At 46.3% G+C, this 22,484-nt stretch overlaps 1 protein-coding gene across 1 annotated transcript in view; it reads right to left on the reverse strand.

Annotated features, from left to right (window-relative positions):
- LOC308133759 (adhesion G protein-coupled receptor B1-like) overlaps positions 1–22,484 on the reverse strand; it is a gene marked incomplete at both ends in the record, with an annotated part of 182,655 nt that overhangs the window by 2,736 nt on the left and 157,435 nt on the right. Inside the window, 8 exons of the mRNA XM_080501270.1 lie at positions 4,281–4,439; positions 4,644–4,679; positions 7,813–7,954; positions 8,156–8,468; positions 9,175–9,214; positions 9,312–9,407; positions 11,775–11,946; positions 22,346–22,444. Of these exons, the coding sequence (XP_080357396.1) occupies positions 4,281–4,439; positions 4,644–4,679; positions 7,813–7,954; positions 8,156–8,468; positions 9,175–9,214; positions 9,312–9,407; positions 11,775–11,946; positions 22,346–22,444 (1,057 nt within the window). The remainder of the gene's footprint in view (positions 1–4,280; positions 4,440–4,643; positions 4,680–7,812; positions 7,955–8,155; positions 8,469–9,174; positions 9,215–9,311; positions 9,408–11,774; positions 11,947–22,345; positions 22,445–22,484) is intronic.

The raw sequence follows: 22,484 nt of genomic DNA on the forward strand, positions 1-22,484 counted from the left end.
AGAGAGACATGCCCGGAACACCTCCCTAGGGAGGCGTCTGGGGGGCATCCAAAATAGGTGCCCGAGCCACCTCAGCTGGCTCCCCTCAATGTGGAGGAGCAGCGGCTCTACTCCGAGTTCATCCCTGGTGGCTGAGCTCCTCCCCCATCTCTAAGGGTGACTGAGCTCCTCACCCTATCTCTAAGGGTGACTGAGCTCCTCACCCTATCTCTAAGGGTGACTGAGCTCCTCACCCTATCTCTAAGGGTGACTGAGCTCCTCCCCCTATCTCTAAGGGCGACTGAGCTCCTCACCCTATCTCTAAGGGTACGCCCAGCCACCCTACGGAGGAAGCTCATTTCAGCTGCTTGTATCCGGGATCTCGTTCTTTCGGTCATGACCCATAGTTCATGACCATAGGTGAGGGGAGGAACGAAGATCGACCGGTAAATCGAGAGCTTCGTCTTTTGGCTCAGCTCCTTCTTCACCACGACGGACCGATACAACGTCTGCATAACTGCAGACGCTGCACCGATCCGCCTGTCGATCTCACGGTCCATCTTCCCCCCACTCGTGAACAAGACCCCAAGATACTTGAACTCCTCCACCTGGGACAAGGGCACTCCACCGACCTGGAGGGGGCAAGACACCTTTTTCTGGTGGAGAACCATGGCCTCGGATTTAGAGGTGCTGATCTTCATCCCAGCTGCTTCACACTCGGCTGTGAACCACGTCAGTGCACGCTGAAGGTCCAGGTTTGATGGAGCCAACAGAACCACATCATCCGCAAATAGCAGAGATGAGATCCTGTGGTCCCCAAACTGGACCCCCTCCGGCCCCCAGCTGTGCCTAGAGATTCTGTCCATATATATAATGAACAGAATCGGTGATAAAGGACTCCCCTGCCGGAGGCCAACGTGCACTGGGAACAGATCCAACTTACTGCCGGCAATGTGAACCAGACTCCTGCTACGGGAATACAAGGACTGAACAGCCCTTAACAAAGGGCCCCGGACTCCATACTCCTGGAGCACCCCCCACAAGGCGTCCCAAGGAACACACTCGAACGCCTTCTCCAGTCCCCAAAACACATGTGGACTGGTTGGGCGAACTCCCATGAACCCTCAAGCACCTGGTGGAGGGTATAGAGCTGGTCCAGTGTTCCACCATCAGGAGAACCTGGTGGAGGGTCTAGAGCTGGTCCAGTGTTCCACAACCAGGACAAAAACCGCATTGTTCCTCTTGGATCCGAGGTTCGACTAACGGCCGGACCCTCCTCTCCAGTACCCTGGAATAGACTTTCCCGGGGAGGCTGAGGAGTGTGATCCCTCTGTAGTTGGAACACACCCTCCGATCCCCCTTCTTGAAGAGAGGGACCACCACCCCGGTCTGCCAGTCCAGAGGTACTGTCCCCGCCCGCCACGCGATGTTGCAGAGACGAGTCCGCCACGACAGTCCCTGCACATCCAGAGACTTGAGGAACTCTGGGCGAATCTCATCACTCCCGGTGCCTTGCCACCGAGGAGCTTCACAACAACCTCGGTGACTTCAGCTTGGGTAATGGACGAGTCCACCTCTGAGAACCCAGCCTCTGCTTCCTCAATGGAAGACGTGGTGGTGGAATTGAGGAGGTCCTCGAAGTATTCCTTCCACCGCCCAACGATATCCCCAGTTGAGGTCAACAGCTCCCCACTTCCACTGTAAACAGTGTTGGTGGAGAACTGCTTCCCCTTCCTGAGGCGCCGGACGGTTTGCCAGAATTTCCTCGGGGCCGACCGAAAGTCCTCCTCCATGGCCTCTCCGAACTCCTCCCAGACCCGAGTTTTTGCCTCCACCACAGCTCGTGCTGCAGCTCGCTTGGCCTGCCGGTACCTGTCGATTGCCTCAGGAGTCCTATGAGCTAACAGTGCCCGGTAGGACTCCTGCTTCAGCTTGACGGCATCCCTTACTTCCGGTTGCCTCCACCGGGTTCGGGGATTGCCGCCACGACAGGTACCAGAGACCCTGCGGCCACAGCTCCGAGCAGCAGCTTCGACAATGGAAGTGCAGAACATGGTCCACTCGGACTCAATGTCTCCAACCTCCCTCGGGATCTGTGAGAAGCTCTCCTGGAGGTGGGAGTTGAAGACTGCACGAACAGAAGGCTCGGCCAGATGTTCCCAACAGACCCTCATAACATGTTTGGGCCTGCCGAGTCTATCCGGCCTCCTCCCAGTCCAGCACATCCAACTCACCACCAGGTGGTGATCAGTTGACAGCTCTGCCCCTCTCTTTACCCGAGTGTCCAAGACACACGGCCGGAGATCAGATGACATGACCACAAAGTCTATCATTGACCTCCGGCCTAGGGTGTCCTGGTGCCACGTGCACTTATGGACACCCCTGTGCTCCAACATGGTGTTCGTTATGGACAAGCTGTGACTGGCACAGAAGTCCAATAACAGAACACCGCTCGGGTTCAGATCGGGGAGGCCGTTCCTCCCAATCACCCCCTTCCAAGTCTCGCTGTCATTGCCCACGTGGGCGTTGAAGTCCCCCAGGAGAACAATGGAGTCCCCAGTTGGAGCACTATCCAGCACCCCTCCCAGGGACTCCAAGAAGGTTGGGTACTCTGAGCTGCTGTTTGGTGCATAGGCCGAGACAACAGTCAGAGACCTGTCCCCTAGTTGAAGGCGTAGGGACGCAACCCTCTCGTTCACCGGGGTGAACTCCAACACATGGTGGCTGAGCTGTGGGGCAATAAGCAAGCCCACTCCAGCCCGCCGCCTTACACCGCGGGCAACTCCAGAGAAGTGGAGTATCCAGCCCCTGTCGAGGAGCTGGGTTCCAGAGTCCAAGCTGTGAGTGGAGGTGAGCCCGACTATATCTAGACGGTATCTCTCAACCTCCCTCACAAGCTCGGGCTCCTTCCCCCCCAGCGAGGTCACATTGAACTGCTACCTTTTCGTGGTGGGGGAGTTTGAGCACCCGAATGATCCTAGGAGCTCTGTTGTCGGGGGGCTTTATGCCCCCCAGTAGGGTCTCCCAAGGCAAACAGGTCCTAGGTGACGGGTCAGACTAAAAGCAGTTCAACACACCCCTATGAACACGCATCAGAGGAGAGCAGTGACGTCGCCCGGTTTGGCGCAGCCGGGCCCCACCCTGGAGCCAGGCCCGGGGTTGAGGCTTATATGCGATCTGGCTTTTTTCAGTTATTTTGATATTAAAAAGAAATTTTTTCATTGGAGATTCCTTTTTTTTTTTTGTTAACTGTGAACAGTTGTAAAAAAAAATATTTTGGTTAAGTTAAATGATATCAGTTTTAAATGGCTAATACAATGTGTACTGTACATCAGTATCTCCAGCCCTGATTTTCCATTTGATGATGCTCTGTCTCTACCAGAGGAAGCTTCGCTCCATGTTCTACCTTTGTAACAGGATTTCTGGACCCTGGAGGCATAGCATCAAGGAAGTAACTCTTGGAAGCGGTTCACTGAGGTCATGTAGCATGCACTGAGTTCAATCAGAGGTCCTCAAAGTGTGGGTGGATGAACCTATGCACGGAGCTCAAACCGCCAAGCACGCTCATGAAGAACATGAATCACCTGCTGCTTTCAAATGTGGCAGACATTTCCGTGTCGACTTGTTTAAAATAACGCTCTTTTGATATATATTTCAATTTCTCTTCATGACATTAATAAATAATGGAGAAAGGTTCACATAATATTTTTAATTTGTAATTTCTTGTGAAAAATGAAAAACAGTGCAGGGAGCAGGCTAGCTTCCCCCTGACTGCCCACCTTGTTTCCGGAGGACACATGAGCATCTAAAGGTTGACTCCTCATTGACTGTCTCTGGGATCTGATGTATGAGGCCTCCATCTTGGATGAGAATCTTCTCCTCCAGTACATTCACTTGTACTGATGTACACTGTTCAAATAATCGGAACTCACTCATTCATAACAAACCAAACCAGATGAAAACCATTATTTTAATATTATGAAGACCTCCTTCTCAACAGATGTACTGTGGGAGAAGAAGGTGCTCATCCAAGATGACTGCCAAGCTGAGTGTGTGTCAGCGGCCATTCTATTTTGTCTGAGGATGCCTCTATGGCGCCCCCCAGAGTAGTCGGGCCCACACTTTGAGAACTGCTGAGTGAGCCTGAACATGTGTGTCTTTGTGTCATTTAATGCCACACTCACTGTGAACTCTGTGGCTCTGTGAGCACATGAAACACAGGCTCTATAAATGCTGCTCTACTGGCTATCACAGACAACTGCAACATGTTTGGGAGGGGAGAATAAAGTTAAACGCTTTACACTCATGTTGGTCTTGTCGCTGCTGGCTGAGGACACGCTCCATCTTTTGGCAGCTTTGGCATCAACAGGTGGAGATTCTCTATCCTTGTCTGCACTGTGAATCTTCCTGTTCAGGTCCTGAAACATGTCCTGGTGGCGTTTCCGGGTGTGCATTATTTTCTACACAGGAACATTGCACGTTATGTACAAGGCAAACAGCACAGGCTACCATCAATCCTATTGCAACCCTCCCCACATTATCTGCCTCTAAAGTCAACACTGCAAACCTTGAAGAAGAAATGTATGCAAACAAGGAGAGGTCTGATTAGCTGGAGGACAACTGGTCTAATTCTAAAAAGTAGGAATCAAAGAGACTAAAATTACCTCAAAGTCAAGCTCTGCATAGCGTGATTTTCGTCTCTGGGGGGAGATGAGACAGACAGATTAAAGATGTGTGCTGTATGAGCAGAGACGCTCCTGTGAGTGTTTGTGTGCTAGTTTTAGACTGAGATCCGTTCTGATGTGAACAGATTGTGGCCCAGTAACCTTTAAGTCCTCCGTCACTGAGTGGTGAAGGGAACCGTGACCTTCGGGCTGCAAAGAGCCACCAGCAGGCCATCAGCTCAGGGACACATCCTCAGGAAGACCAAGGTGAGAATTAAAATCAAAGCTTTGTCTGATGAGCACCAGAGCATGAGGACAGTAGGTCTCTGTGGAGAACTAGTTATTGACCCTTTCACTCATAAAGATGAATTAATATTAGGTTTATTGACATGTGCCTCCCTGGGTGACCACAGCTCCTAATCATCCCTCCATGTAACACTGCATCAGTCAAACACGGCCTGGAGCAGAAAGCAGCTGAAATTAGTGCAGAAAGCTGCGATCCAGTGTGATCTGCTCCTGTGAGAGCAGCTTCAGTCCAATCAATAGAGCAGGAGAGCCGTCACATGGATGGAAGCGTTCATGGATAAAGAAAACAGTGAAGCTACTGTACAGTGAGTCTGATGCTTCTGCAATGAAAGAGGAGATATGAAGAACAAAAATGATGATCACTGCAGTGTTGTACATCTTAAAGCCAAAGTTAGTGATATAAACACTTATAATATCACACCGGTTTGAATTTCCAGAACAAACCCATCAGAGCAGCAACAGTGTCATGTTGAATGCTCCAAACTACTCTTTAACAAAAGTACACATTTATGCTCCAGAGGCGGTGTTCACATTAGTACGTTAATTCTTTTTCTTTCAGAACAGTTCTTCTGTTTTATCCTGTGCATTAGAAAAGGCGTTAAAATTGGCTGAGAAACAGAACAAGCCAATGTATGTTCACCACAACTGCATTACGAGCGAACAGAAGCAGCCTAAGTTGAATTTAATCAGTCAGCTGCTGATTTGGTCACATTAGTTCAATAAATCACACATGTTATGATGTTTCTGACAGACGAACTCCCTTCATGATGAAAAGGACATTTATTTTGAGACTAGTATAAAAACACTAAGAAAACAGTCAAACTGTATCAACATTTGTGGTCTAATGCTTTAATAATTACACTATTAGTAATGTCCCTGCTTGACTCAGGATGTTAGACTATAGCATTAGCATTTAGCATTGTCCATGCAGGACTCTGTAGCTTAGCATTTAGCATTAACGTTTAGCATTGGCGCTGTAGGACTCTGGAGGTTAGACATTAACATCAGCATTTAGCATTAGCACTGACCGTGCAGTGTGTATTCAGTCTCATTGCCTTCCAGAAACTTCCTGAAGCTTTAAAGCTTCAACCAGTGACGTGAATCAGAGCTTTGAGCTCATTGTGGTGACGAGCAGTTTCTTCTCAGAACCTTAACCTGAATATGGCTCGCTCGCAATTAGCAGCTAGCAGCAGTGTGGGTAGAGCAGGATGAAGTTGCTTCATGTGGTGGCTCCAGCGTCATTGTTCAGGATCATTTGTCAGGTTTTTTTTCGCAAACTGCTTTTCATTTTCTAGAACATTCAGATGAACCGCTGGTTCAGAGACCAAGGATAAATCCGAATAATCCCTTCTTTCTCCTTTCCTATCTACTTTACCTTAACCCCATAGATGATGTCACGCGGTACAGGAAAGGTGTTTAGAGCCTTCCAAAAGGAGTTAAAGAAAGGTGTTAAGAGCGGTTCTAAAGGAGTTAGTGAAAGCCGATCACATTGTTTTGATAGTCAGACTGCACTTCCACTAGGTGACGCAATAATAATCCAACGGCGAATGTTAGTGATGTCTGCCGTGGTGAAAAAAATAAAAAAATCTGTAAATGGACTACAAAAGGCACATTTATAACACTTTTCCTTATGGCTCTAACTACTGATATAATCTCAAGTCTCACAAAATTTTAATTGAAATCAAGGGAAAAGAGGATAACCAATCAAATTGAGAATAGGTTGCAAAAAAACTTTACTGTTTGTTTTACAACATCCACACAACATTCATAGTTTGGATCTGGGTTTCAGATGATTTAATGTTGTTCAAGGCAGAGCATTGCTTTGGTAACTTAACATGATCTGTGTTGAGTCATTGTGAGTTTCCCTGAACGCTCAGATGAGCGGATCCCTTTAAATGTTGTCCCGCAAGGAATTGTGGGGCAGCATCATCTGCTCACCTTTCGTAAAGGATGCGTCAGTGTTTCCTAGGCTAAAGGAGGTTATAAAGGAAGCATTGAGCTTCCTTTCTTTAGCTTATTGAGAAATTTAACTTTCCTTATCATGGCCGCTACTTAAACAGTTCTGAGGTTAAGGAAATGCAGGCAGGAAAGGAGATAGTAGGGACTATTAGGATGTAGCACCAGTCTCTTGATTTCACAAAGCAACCTTAAAATTGCTCTTTACTGCAGTATTCTGCCGGGACTTTCCCCCAATACTCGAGTAGTGCTGCAGGAGGAGTACTGTTGACTATCTGTAGCTCCCTATCTGTAGTGGTCGGAGGATGGATGACAATTACGTGAACAAAAGGCTCACTGGTATTCCTGGTTGGACTGATGAAAAGGTGGAAGACAGTAAAATGTATTATTCATGTTGACAATTATTATTGTGCATTATTAACTTTCAGTAACTAACCAACCTCCTGTTAATCGTGTTTTCTCTCTCATTGGATGGGTCATGATGACAATTACCACATCCTGCAGATGTTTCCTATTAAAAGCCTCAGAGGAGAGATTGATGCACAATTATTTTCTCTTTTATTGCTCAGTTTGATTAAACACAAACACAAAGTATTGAGTCATTTTGAACAGGATGTAAAGTGGCTAATATTTTCTTTACTCACACTGTTTTTGGTCTGATGGGACTTATGCTCTGGAAATCAAAATATTTAAAAAAATCATTCAGAGAAAAGGAACTATTGAAAATCTTGATAAACATGGCAGCTTACTGCAGCGCCAGGTCCAATATTGACAGCGGGCCAGTAAAACAGACAAATAGAGAAGTGACTCATGACTCTTTGTGAGTTCATGAAATGCGGGATAAAACAGCTGAGTGAGGCATGAGGCGGACATGTTTCCAGATTATGCGCCGTGTGAGCAGTCTCACCTCCAGTGAACTCATGGACAGCGTGGAGACGGTCTCGCTCTTGGGCATCACCGCAGAGTTGCCGGACTCGCCCCCATCACAAGTGGCGCCGCCCACCTGGGAGTCTCTGGGCCCAGTCTGCAGGTTGTGTGGCGGTGAGTCTCTGTCGGGGCATGACACACTGACCTGGTCAGCAGGCAGGCTTTTCAGGCCCAGTCCAGACCCCGGCTGAGCAAGCATCGCCAGGTGAAGGAGCCTGGCCTGAGGCAGCTGCTCAATGGCAGTGTTAAACTTGGACACATGCTGCTCTCTGGACAAGGTTGGTTTTAGGGTGTCTGTGCTGTTGCTCGGCAGAATGACGTACCTGGGGCCTTTGCCAGCACCGTCAGAGCTACTCCCCTCGCCATTTCCCCGAGGCACCTCTCCGTCCAGCTGCTTGAAGAGCTCCCCGTCGCAGATATAGATGGATTTGGCGCCTGGCAGCTCAGTGCTGATCCCCTTGGTGGCGCCTTTCTCCCGGCGCATCGTTAGCGTGTGGCTGGTGTAATCGGCCACGTTCTGGAGGTGGACCTTGGCCATGCTAGCTGGCATAGTGTTAAAGTTCGATCCCTTCTGAAGTGTAGCAGAGCCAGCAGAGGCCTTCTCCTCCCCCTGCAACGACGAGCGCTTTGTGGTTCCTGCACACAGAAAAACAGAAAAGATGCTTTAAACTGCTCCCCAAAAAACAATGTGATGATTCATAAAAACATCAAATATGTTCTCAAGTTCCACAGACTCGTAGTTTCATGACTTCCAGGGATGGCCCTTTGGCCAGAGTGCCTTCCCAATCAGAACTGTCTCCATAAATACGCAGCGATCCCTCGCCGTGGTGCTCCCACCTACACGACAACATTCAGGAGACAAAGAAGCTTCCTCTTTGTTTTCTCATTTGTCTCAATAGTTTTTCTGCTCCAGATGCTTTTCTTGATATCCTGTCTCATGAGATAATCACTTTTTCACTCCTGGAGGACTTCGAGCAGAGCCAGTATCTGATGGGACACTGTCGGGAGGGACTTAATTATACCATGGCCGTGCAGCCATATTTATCTACATATAAGCGCTAAGCACACGCCCGTCGCCGTCCCATCAGCCCGGACTAAACTGCGTTCTACAGCATTAATGGGCTGCATCGCTTGTCAGAGTGGCTCCTTGGTGAGGGTAAACTGCTGTGATGTTGATTGTGCAGCACAGGTGCAGAGAGGAGGGGGAACATACCTCACATCTGTTCCTACAACGCTGAGGAATTTCAAGCAGTCAAAATACAAAGAGGAGGCACGAAGAGACATCTGTCCCCAAAGTCAAAGCAAGAGCACACAAACCACACACACTCAGCCTGGAGATTACCTGATCGGCACGCCATATCCACGTCCTTCTCAAAGTCAGTCTGAGGACACACAATAATAAATATTATATTAGGGCTGCACATCAAGCGAACACTGAATAATACATCCTGCAGGTGAAAGTAAGCAGTCTTTTCGTACCATGAGCTGAGCGTGGCCGTTCTGGAAGGATCCTCCTGAATCTCCATTAGCATCTTCCTGCCGGTCAACCACGCGACACTTCACCGCCTCCTGGACCTACAGCAGACCGCCAGGACCAGACAGCCATGTTAACGCCGCTAAAAACCGTAAATACACTAACGCTGATAGAGTTATCAGCATCACAGCTCAGATCCTGCCAACACTGTGTCAACACTGAACGAGCTCTCCAGCTTGACGCTGCTGCTTCACTTCATCACAACTACTGTGTTTCTCTTGACAACATTGCTTTCATGAATTGATTCCATGTCATTGTTGTTTTCTTCTATTGGTGATGGATCTACTCTGTGTGCAGTTTTCATGTTTTCACTGAGCATGTGAAGGTTTCAGTGGAAAAACTAACCAGCCCACTGGTCCAATGTGCCAATTTCTGTGATAGTCTCAAATAACTAACTAACTAACCAACTAACCAACCAACCAACCAACCACCGAATGAACGAACGAACGAACGAACGAACGAACGATTAGCTAGAAAACTATTAGTTTTCAGAAATAGCAAGTATTTTTTATTTATTGCGGGACCATTATTATTTTTCATAATTTGTTTATAAACTCATTTTCTGCCCATACAGAGGAGCAATAATTGTGTTTGTACAGGTCAAATCTTCATTTGTTACACAGTCAAGGCATGCAAATTCTGACTCAAGAATCTGTCTAAGCATCTCACCCAGCGGGGGACATGAGACTGCAGACCCATGCATGCAAATCCTCCCCCATTTCTGCTCAAAGGGAACTGACCTTGCCCCCCATGCACTCAGCCAGTCACTGATTGGAGGAGGCTCCCAAGATTTCACACCTCGAATCCCCCAACCTTCATCAAAAGAGTTGGACAGATTCTGTCAAAAATGTTTTTGCTCCAGTTCTTCAATGGAGGTGGGTTGCTGGGGGCAGCTCACCTAGCACTAGCATACAGCCTGCAACAAAAGGCCTCAACTCCTCAGCTCCTCTGCTGACCCACCACGAGGGTCAGACCTTCACTCCAATCCAGAGACCAGCACCCAGAGTCTGATCTCCCATCAACCAGGAAAACCAACCAGTTCCTCCAGGACGGACCAGGGAAACGACGCCTCACAGAACTTCTTTGTGTTTTCCTCAACCAGCAGGAAAACCATCACAGACCTGAGCGACCAGCTCCTCAGTCTGGACAAAAGGAACAACCAGGAGCTGCAAAGAAGGACTCCTGAAACATCAACTTCATCTTCTTCTCCTCAGCCTGCAGAACCAGCAACCACAGTTAGCAGGAGGTGCTAACTACAGGAGAAGACACCAGCTTCCCTCCAGCAGGACAACAACTGAACTCCTTCAAGGAAGTGGGAACAACAACTGGGCTTTACCTGAGATTAGTTAAACCTGATGCTATGATAGAACTGTTTAACTTTATGAAGATGTGTTGATTCTGTTACAGTGATTGAGTTCTATAGATAATGATATTAGGAGCAGTTATCAACCTGTAAACCAACGTTAGCTCTGCCACAGACACAGGGTCTGCATGCTAATCTTTGCTTCACTAACTAGTTAACTCACAATCCTACACATATCACATCAAAGACAACATCACACAGTAACTGAACACCATCTGACGACTCCTGACGTTTTACAAAACAAGTCTCATTCACATCAAGTCATTCTAGAAATGGTCCTTTAGCAGAGACACACAGGAAGCAGACGCTAAAGACTAGCTTCCATGTTCCATTGTTCTCCAGCACATGGTGGAGACCCAGGACAGACTTCCTGCTCTCTGATAACCTCCATTGGAATGGAGTTTCCTATGATCCGCCATCTTGTTTTGTAGTTCCATCAAACGTCACACGTACACTCCCTCCACCTCTCTCTCTCTCTCTGTCTCTCTCCCTCTCTTTCTCTCACTCTCTCTCCCTCTCACTCTCTCTCTCTCTCTCCACACACACACCGATACACATCAAGCTTTATATAGGTAGTTAGAATCTGTGTTTTATTTGGTTTCATTGTAAATCAATATAATATTGGAATCATACTTGCTGTTTTATTAATGAGCACAAAGGTGAATGAAATGTCGACCTCTTCTGTGTCAAGAACTCCAAAATCCTTCAAGCTTGACTGTTAATTCTGGTAATTGTAATTAATTTAACTATTAATTCAAATTCCTGATGAACTGTTTAGTATATCTTATGAGACTGATAGAACTGTATTGTCTATCATTTCCTGTTAAGACAGTGGAGCTCCGAGGTTCTGATACAGATCAGATTAAAATTTTCAATAACATAATAAATAATTATCTTCAATAATTATTAATGATTATCAGTAGCCAAACTGCCAAATGCAACATAAATGGTACCTCGTGAAGCTTATGAGGTAAGAAATCCCTACAGGTGTGTTCAGAAGCATTCAGTTGTGTTCAGGTGTGTATGGGTGTTGAGTATGTGTTACCTCTCTGCGCAGAATGCAGTGCACCATGACGATCACGAAGCCTTCGAGAGAATCAAACACTGCAAAAAGTATCTGGAAGAGCGCGGATCGCCGATCTGTGATGGCGAGGACAGCCGACATCCATGTCAGTGCCAGAAGTGGTAGAACCACACAGGAGCTCCACAGTGATGCCCTGCAGGATGGGAGGTGAATTGCAGTCAGTGCAGGCATGCAGAAACGCTTCATAAGAAGGAGCTATGCTTTTTAACATGTTATTATTTAATTTTTAGGTTTTTAACATTTATTTTCTAGGCAAATCAAGATAATAAACTGGGTGAATCTTCTTTTATCTGTTCTCACAGCACATCCTATTGTCCTTTAGTATCTGTCTATCCTCCCAGCATAGTGCTAGGAGGCCTCCTTCCCGAACCATGCACAGGAAATGTAACATTACAACAAATCATCAGCTTACTATCACAAACACACACATCCAGTATCTGCAGATAAATATGTTAGTACTGCAAATACATTACATGCATGTATGCTTAAGATGGTTGAAACCAGAGAGGAGCGAGTGCCACAGGACAGAGAGCGGGGGAAAGAGGGAAGGAAGGAGGGAGGAAAAGAGCGAGGGAAGGAAGGAGGGAAGGAAGAAAAGACAGAGGGAAGGAAGGAAGAAAAGAGGGAGGGGAGGAGGAAAATAAGGAGGGAGGGAGGAAAAGAGAGTGAAGGAAGGAGGAAAAGATGGAGGAACTAGGGAGGGGCAGGAAAGAAAGGGGGGATGGGGACATAGGGAGATGGGAGTGGTGAAGAAAAGGCAGGAGGAAGAGAGGGAGGGAGTCATAGAGGTAATAGGAGGCTGGGACAGAATGCAAATGCAAGCAGAACAGAGAGAGAGAGAGAGATAGAGAGAGAGGGGGGGGGAGTCTGGAGAAGTGTAATTGTCTAATGGGCCATTAATCATAATTAATAATGTCTGTCCTGAGTGTGAATTGTTTCTCATTCTAATTCACAAAGTTAAGTTTGAAAGTTAAGTTTTTCAGGTAAAATATCCCAGAGTTGAACACATGAATTAAAACCTTTTCCAACTGAAGCATCAAGATTTGTGCTCAGTGATAACATGAAGTGCACCTCGGTTTAATGTGGGAACAGCCCCAGGAATGTTTCTGAAGGTTTAAAACACACCGGAATATCAAAGCACGACACAAATGGGTATCTCTAACACTATAGTCTGGCTGCATTCAGACTGTCAGTGTCATGTGACCAATTCTGATTTCATGCTCGTATATGGCTCAGATTGGATCTGATTTTGGACAGTGGAAGCAGGAACAAGTTGCTTTCAGACATTTAGAGATGAGATACTGGCTGAATACACGTGCAAATAAATCAGATTTGTATCAGATATGCGCCAATGCGACTGCAGTGATTCCAGGCTGATCAGAGGCTCTTTACATTGCATCTCTCACGTGATTCAATCCACGACCATTGCGATCATTTTATTTCATAAGTAGTGAACACGCATTAAATAAATGAGAAGCACGGAGGCTATTCGACAGGAGGCAAAACTTGCTTAGTGGTCAGCTGAGGAGGTCACATGACTTCCCCATCTTAAGGGACAGGAGGAAATCATGGCAGCATATGAATAAGATGCATTATGGCCCTTTTTCTTCTTTGTTTGGAAAACCTCTCAGTCACCACGACATTAGCATCAAACAGACATCATCCTCCTTGGCGTCGCAGGTAGCGCTGGGTTCAGAAGTAGCCTGAAGTCTGTAAACAATACAATTTTGCATGTGCAATGTTTCTGACGATGGAGGAAAGTATGATCGCCACAATCCCATCTGGGCCACTTGATTTAAGGCTGTTTTATGCTTGACACACGGGCACCATGTGGACAGACATGTGGAATCAGCATGAGAGAACATGTGCTATTTATACTACACACGGTTCCCGCTCCCAAACTGCAGGGGGCAGTGCATCGCAAACCGATTTCCACCACAGTATTAAATTAGAGCAGAAGAAGTCGACTCCTTCTCTGTGACACCAGCAGGTGATCCTGCAAGTGGAGAGCAGAGCCGAGCATGCAACTATAGTTTCAAATTAAAGGTTCCCTCTGTTGAAGTCTGACACTGAAGCAAACAGACGTCTATGAGACAAATCTTGTGTTTTCAGTGTGGATGAGCATCATTATGTTTTTTGTGCCTTTAAAACCAAGTCTTCAGTCCCCCTGCTCTTCAGTTCCACCTTTTTACCGCATGTCTGTCCATGTAGTCAGAAAAATTTGGAGGTGCACGGAGCGGTGATGTCCACGTGAACAGGGCTTTACGGAGGGGTGTGTCGGATAAAATGACGTAGTTTGGCAGCATGAAAACGGCCTTTAGGCACAAAACCAATTTGAGCACCAAGACTGCCAGTGTAAATGTAGCCTTAGAAATGTGCACGGTCATGTGGCACTGTTGGCTTTTCTCTGTTAAACAGCCTTGAAATGACTGCATTGTCTGGTGCTTATTAATAAAGTTGAATTGGTCGTCCTTTTGTTTAAAGTAGTTTTGAAACTACTGTATTCAGAATGAAACTTTGCCATTTCATTATTGTGTAAGACAATGGTGGGAGGAATGTTTATTTTGTGTTGTATAAGATTAAAGTGTGAGGACTGAGAAAGCACAGTGTAGAAAAGGACTGTGACTTCAGCTTGAACTTCAAACTTCCCAGTTCCCTTGTCCAGCTCAACGACGCTGTCGGCCCACACCAACACCAACACCAACACCAACATTAAGTATCCAGACAGATGGCGTTTTCTTTCAACCGCATCATGAAGCGTCACGTGGTGACGTTATGTAACACACAAGGACAGTGAGGAGAACCTCAATCCAACTGTGGAGACTGGATCAGAACCAGTGTGGACTGGACTCTGTTCAGGAGAAGGATGGACCAAAACCAGAACTCTGATTCTGCATAGACTGGATCAGAACCAGAATCTGAAGTCAAACCAGTTCACTGGAAGTTTTTCAACAAAGCGGTTTGTTTCAGCCTGAGGCTCGTTTGTCACGTTCACTGAAAACTGCTTCATTCACAAACAGCGTTGTTCTACGTCACAATGCCATAGTTACCCAAAGTCAAAGGGTGCGTCCGAATAGTCCCTCCTGTCACCTTTCTTAGTCACTTCTCCTTAACTCTGGAAGTGTTTAAGAACCTTCCTAAAGGAGTTAGGGAATAGTGATCACGTTGTTATGACAGTCAGACCGCACTTCCACTAGGAGATGGAATAATAATCCGATGGTGGAGAAGGCCAGTGACGTCTACTGTTGTGAAAAGACTACACATTTCTGAAAATGGACAACCAATTTATAACGCTTTCCCCTGTTCCTCAAACACAATATAATATAATCTCAAATATCACAAGGTTTGAATTGATATCAAGGGAAAAGAGCCTACCAGGTGAATAAATAACCAATCAAACTGAAAATAGGGCTGCACAACACGTTTACGATGTTTGTTTTACAACAGCCACACAACATTCACAGTTGGGATCTGGGTTTTAGATTGTTTAAAGTTATTCTAGGTATATTATGACATTTGGAACTTATATGACATGCATCTCTTTTCAGTCATCCTGAATTTCTCTGAACGCTCCGATGAGCAGGTCCCTTTAAATGTTGTTACTGCAAGGAATTGTGGGGCAGCATCATCTGCTCTCCTTTGGTAAAGGATGCGTCAGTGTTTCCTGGGCTAAAGGAGGTTATAAAGGAAGCATTGAGCTTCCTTTCTTTAGCTTATTGAGAATTCAAATGTTCCTTATCATGGCCACCACTTAAGGACAAGATGATAGGAAAGGAGATGGGAGGGACTATTCAGAAGCACCTTGGGCTGTTTGTGATGAAAAGGACCAGTGTTACATGTATTCATAGTAGCTTGAAGTGCAGGAACCATGGCTGTAAAGTTCTGTGGACTGTATTGAACAAACTACTGTCACTGTACAATGATAACAATATTCTAGGAGATCAACTTAAAAATATGTAGTACTTTTTTCCATAATTTATTCATGGTGATTCATAAAGATTGGTCTTTGTGTTGTTTATACAGTTGTTGTTTTGTTTTGGGTTTTTTTTACATTAAAACATTTATTCCGAGTAAAGTTAACTGAAATTTGTCTTTGTGCATCTTCATTTCATCCATCTGTGGTTCTTGAACACTGAAGGCTTGTGGGTACTGTAGTTCTTGGTGTTTTAAAATACTGAATGAAACACAATAAATATCACAAATATCCCTCTTTGTTGTGTGGATCAAATTAAAAAGATTGGCTCACAATACTTAAACTATTCATGTTCCAAAATAGAAGTCATATTCTCTTGGATTTTGAGAGTTATGGTTAGGTTCATAATTTTGACTTCAAGACTAGAAATATTTTGGTGCAAACCTGACATTTTATTGTTGATTTCACAGATTCCATTGAGTCAAATGTCCTCAGATTAATTTTTCTCAATGTAAGTGTACAGGCTCCCACAAACAGCATGATTTTTGGCCATCGGGGTCATCAAAGCCTTTACGCTGTTAGTAGACAGCGTGACTACACACATTTAAATAATTGTGTCCGCAGACCGTACAAGCTGTATCCGCTCCGACTCAACGTGATTATGGAATTGTGTCGATGTGATTATGTGAGAATATATCATCATAAGCCTGTGCCATCCATTCAGGTGCCATAAAGGTGCTAAACTTGGTCAAAACTCTTGCCATTGCAGTATTCTTCGGTTTGGAAAAAAATCACCCAAAAATGGAAGAGGAGAACATAGACGCAGTCACAGCATTAGCATCGGAAAGAGGTAAAGTGGGGAAGCAAATGTTGCAAAGAGAGCTTGAATTAACTAATTGTAAGCATGTACTAGCATTTTACACTAGCATTCTGGTGACACACAGTTAGCTATATCAGGTCATAGTGCATTTCTACTGGTTTGTTCAAGTTGATATGACAAGCCAAATATCAGACACAGTCTAATAGTGGTCGCAGGCTTGAAACAAATGTCCTCAACTCCAGCCTCAACTCTGCACAAAGCCCAACTGATTTGATAAACAACCGTAGATTTTAAGAACGATTCTTCCATGATCCAAACTTTGAAACAACACAACGTGCTGTTGGTGGGAGCCTTTACATGTAACAGTAAATAAACCAAGTCAATGATCCCTGTACAGATTGATGTCATGCTCTAGAAACAGGATGGACTGTTTGGTTACATATCGATAGGTGTTGTTAAGACTGCATGATCTGAAAATTAAAAAAGTCTTTAACTATCTTTGTAAAGGAGTGTGTCATCAGCATAAAACTGCAGAAGAAATCAATCTGTGATGTGAAGTGACAAGTCGTCACTACGGACATCACTACACTCTTCACTGCACGGAACAGAATGCAGGAGTCGAACTGAATATTCTAATGTTTCATCTTATGAAGTTGTGCCATTCAGAGCGACAGCCAATAAGCGCAAATCACCACTTATGTGCCACAACATAAAGTACACCTATGGAAAATTTAAGTTCCATAAACATCCAATCAGCCGATAAGGCAACCCAAACTTAAACTGAGACTGAAGTGTTTCTGGTCTGAGATAATCTGAGTCTGAAACAAGCAGTGGAAATGACCAGAGTCTGCAGCAGCAAATGGACCCCTGATGCAGACGAGCGTCTCATGACTCCTCCTCCTTCAGCAGGCGTCTCACCACAGTGACTCCTCCAGCAGAAAAACATCTCATAAGAGTGACTCCTCCAAGTAGATGTCTCATGACGGTGACTCCTCCAGCAGACATACATCTCATGACGGTGACTCCTCCAGTAGATGACTCATGATGGTGACTCCTCCAGCAGACAGACGTCTCATGACAGTGACTCCTCCAAATAGATGTCTCATGACGGTGACTCCGGCAGCAGACAGACGTCTCACGACGGTGACTCCTCCAGTAGATGTCTCATGACGGTGACTCCTCCAGTAGATATCTCATGACAGTGACTCCTCCAGTAGATGTCTCATGACAGTGACTCCTCCAGCAGACAGACGTCTCACGACGGTGACTCCTCCAGTAGGTGTCTCATGACGGTGACTCCTCCAGTAGATATCTCATGACAGTGACTCCTCCAGCAGACAGACGTCTCACGACGGTGACTCCTCCAGTCGATGTCTCATGACAGTGACTCCTCCAGCAGACAGACGTCTCACGACGGTGACTCCTCCAGTAGATGTCTCATGACGGTGACTCCTCCAGTAGATATCTCATGACAGTGACTCCTCCAGTAGATGTCTCAGGACAGTGACTCCTCCAGCAGACAGACGTCTCACGACGGTGACTCCTCCAGTAGATGTCTCATGACGGTGACTCCTCCAGTAGATATCTCATGACAGTGGCTCCTCCAGCAGACAGACGTCTCACGACGGTGACTCCTCCAGTAGATGTTTCACGACGGTGACTCCTCCAGTAGATATCTCATGACAGTGACTCCTCCAGTAGATGTCTCATGACAGTGACTCCTACAGCAGACAGACGTCTCACAACGGTGACTCCTCCAGTAGATGCTTCACGACGGTGACTCCTCCAGTAGATATCTCTTGACAGTGATTCCTCCAGTAGATGTCTCATGACAGTGACTCCTCCAGCAGACAGATGTCTCATGACAGTCACTCATCAAACAGGAGGAAGTCACGATGTTACTGAAGAGCCATCACCAGCAGGTCCTCCAACATGCGGTAGAACATTCTGGAGGCTCAGACTCATGAGCAGCAGCTGGTGGCACCCCCTGCAGGGCCCAGCCTTAACAAGCAGGGTGTTCTTAATGTTATGGCCATTAAAGGCCCCTGCAGACTCCCTTTTTGAAGTCATAAGAACAAGAAGAAAATTTGGCAGTGATGTCAGCCAGCTGAAGAAAAAAAGGCTTTTTCTGCAGGACTATTCATACTCCGATAAGAAGCTATTGAACTCGCAGGCCACGCCCCCTCACAGTGTTTATTTCACACCTACTGTGCTGTCAGAAATGCATTTCTCTGACCTGTTTCAGTATTAAAAATTAAAGTTTTTGTACGAGCACGATGTTTGTCCTCTTTTAACTGCAGGAGCTGACAGCTTTGAGTGATGCGTTCAGGTGCATCACAACATTTTAAGGAGCTGCAGCACTCAGACAGTAGCAATGTTACGAGCTAAATATGATTAACATATGACTGATAGTGATTAGCGAGCTGTAATACGCATGCGCAGCACACGTCACTGCCGGAGTTTCGGCAGTGCGGGACCTACACAGTTCGGCATGATGGTTCACACTGCCGAAACAAATTTGTTCGGCCAGAAGGAGCTCACCAAAACAAATAACGTCATTTTGTTCAGCAGTATACATCACTGCCGAACTTTTGTTATTATGGAGTATGAATTGACCTTAAGAGTGTCCTCGGAGCGAAGTCATCAGCATGCCAAAGAAATGTTTTTACCTTCTGAAAACTCTATTTGAATCATCAAAATGCTGAAATAAATTCAGATTCAAAGACGTAAAGTTAGTCTACAAGAAGTCAAACATCCAGCATCCAGAACGATGAAAGTCTGAAAATATAAAATTATTAACTATGAACTATAAAGTAACACCAGTGAATTCATCCAGGGCAAACAGCAGTTTCACTCTTCAATGCAGGACTACAGGACAGTCTTCATCACAGGAGTGAGGGACAGTCGTCATCACGGGACTACAGGACAGTCTTCATCACAGGAGTGAGGGACAGTCTTCATCACAGGAGTGAGGGACAGTCGTCATCACGGGACTACAGGACAGTCTTCATCACAGGAGTGAGGGACAGTCGTCATCACGCTACTACAGGACAGTCTTCACCACAGGAGTGAGGGACAGTCTTCACCACAGGAGTGAGGGACAGTCCTCATCACAGGAGTGAGGGACAGTCCTCATCACAGGAGTGAGGGACAGTCGTCATCACGGGACTACAGGACAGTCTTCATCACAGGAGTGAGGGACAGTCGTCATCACGGGACTACAGGACAGTCTTCATCACAGGAGTGAGGGACAGTCTTCATCACGGGACTACAGGACCGTCTTCACCACAGGAGTGAGGGACAGTCCTCATCACAGGAGTGAGGGACAGTCCTCATCACAGGAGTGAGGGACAGTCGTCATCACGGGACTACAGGACAGTCGTCATCACAGGAGTGAGGGACAGTCGTCATCACGGGACTACAGGACAGCCTTCATCACAGGAGTGAGGGACAGTCGTCATCACGGGACTACAGGACAGTCGTCATCACAGGAGTGAGGGACAGTCGTCATCACGGGACTACAGGACAGTCGTCATCACAGGAGTGAGGGACAGTCGTCATCACGGGACTACAGGACAGTCTTCACCACAGGAGTGAGGGACAGTCCTCATCACAGGAGTGAGGGACAGTCGTCATCACGGGACTACAGGACAGTCTTCATCACAGGAGTGAGGGACAGTCCTCATCACAGGAGCGAGGGACAGTCGTCATCACGGGACTACAGGACAGCCTTCGTCACAGGAGTGAGGGACAGTCGTCATCACGGGACTACAGGACAGTCTTCATCACAGGAGTGAGGGACAGTCCTCATCACAGGAGTGAGGGACAGTCGTCATCACGGGACTACAGGACAGCCTTCGTCACAGGAGTGAGGGACAGTCGTCATCACGGGACTACAGGACAGTCTTCATCACAGGAGTGAGGGACAGTCGTCATCACGGGACTACAGGACAGTCCTCATCACAGGAGTGAGGGACAGTCGTCATCACGGGACTACAGGACAGTCTTCATCATGGGAGTGAGGGACAGTCGTCATCACGGGACTACAGGACAGTCTTCATCACAGGAGTGAGGGACAGTCCTCATCACAGGAGTGAGGGACAGTCGTCATCACGGGACTACAGGACAGCCTTCGTCACAGGAGTGAGGGACAGTCCTCATCACAGGAGCGAGGGACAGTCGTCATCACGGGACTACAGGACAGTCTTCATCATGGGAGTGAGGGACAGTCGTCATCACGGGACTACAGGACAGTCTTCATCACAGGAGTGAGGGACAGTCCTCATCACAGGAGCGAGGGACAGTCGTCATCACGGGACTACAGGACAGTCTTCATCACAGGAGTGAGGGACAGTCCTCATCACAGGAGCGAGGGACAGTCGTCATCACGGGACTACAGGACAGTCTTCATCACAGGAGTGAGGGACAGTCGTCATCACGGGACTACAGGACAGCCTTCATCACAGGAGTGAGGGACAGTCATCATCACGGGACTACAGGACAGTCTACATCACAGGAGTGAGGGACAGTCGTCATCACGGGACAACAGGACAGTCTTCATCACAGGAGTGAGGGACAGTCGTCATCACGGGACTACAGGACAGTCTTCATCACAGGAGTGAGGGACAGTCCTCATCACAGGAGTGAAGGACAGTCGTCATCACGGGACTACAGGACAGTCTTCATCACAGGAGTGAGGGACAGTCGTCATCACGGGAGTGAGGGACAGTCTTCATGTGTCTTCTTCATGTGTTTGGAGCATGGCGAGTTCTTTTACTCGACCTTCATCCTGGAAGTCGGTTTGAGTTCAGTCACCAGATAAAAAGTATCGAGAGGTTTTTAACAGATATGAGACAGAACGAGGGTTAACCGGAGCTGCACACAGTCACCAGGTTGAAGCAGAACTTCATGGAACCTTTAAACAAAAAAAAACCTGTCCTGCTCAGGAGGTGAAAAACGCATCGATCTCATCCTCCTGTTTGACTGCAATGATTCGTGAGGTCTATAAGTCCAACATGGAAGAAGAGCTGCTGGGTTGGAATGAGCCCTGACAATGTATTTTTCGTTGTTGTTTTTTGTTCACATTTTAAAGGGGCCTGTACCTCGACAGTCAAAATTTTATAAGGACATTAGTTCCAACATTATAAAATCAATGAATTAAACTGTGTTGCCTGAACATTTGGCTCGTGCTTCCTTTTCCCATCCGGTATGTGACTCTGCTCTGAAATACAACATTTCCTAAAATGATCAATGGCTGATATAATGTTAGTTACTTGGGGTATAAAATTGCTTGTTATCAGCTGCAACTGTGGATTGTTACTAAGAGCAAAACTTTACTTAAAGCAGAATACTCAGCAACCTTTGAAAGTACATTTATCGTAGATATTATATCTTGAAAAACAATGGCCCAGGCTGAAAAACTATTAAAAAAGTGTGCTATCTCTGTGCTCTGACATCACAAACAGCCGTGAACGAATACACAGGAAGAAGTAAATGTGTAATGTTGTCCTCTGATAGAAAACCAGAGCCTCATCAATATCTGCTCAATCAGCTTGTAACACTTGATAACACTCATCCAGTCATCAGATCATGTGTATGCAGTCATTTACACACATATCATGAACACAGTCTGTTTACATCACTCAGGCTCTGAGAGCTTCATAAGACAGAGAGATTCTCCCCGCAATGACATCAGGTGGGAAACAGGACAGAACCAATCATGTGATGGAGGAAAAGGAGCAGAGTGAAGAAGAAAACAGAGGCAAGAAGAGTTAAGGAAAAATAATTAGCGGGACTAACATGGCGTTACTGGTAGCTGTGGTGGAAACGTCAGCCGAAGAGATAACTCCGCACTTGGCACATTTGAGCGTCATATTGTACAGTGGCACTGTCATCTGACTGCAAAGTCAAATTAATACGCTGTAACATACACAAACAG

Source organism: Blennius ocellaris (assembly GCF_963422515.1).
Source record: "Blennius ocellaris genome assembly, chromosome: 8".
NCBI classification, from domain to species: Eukaryota; Metazoa; Chordata; class Actinopteri; order Blenniiformes; family Blenniidae; genus Blennius; species Blennius ocellaris.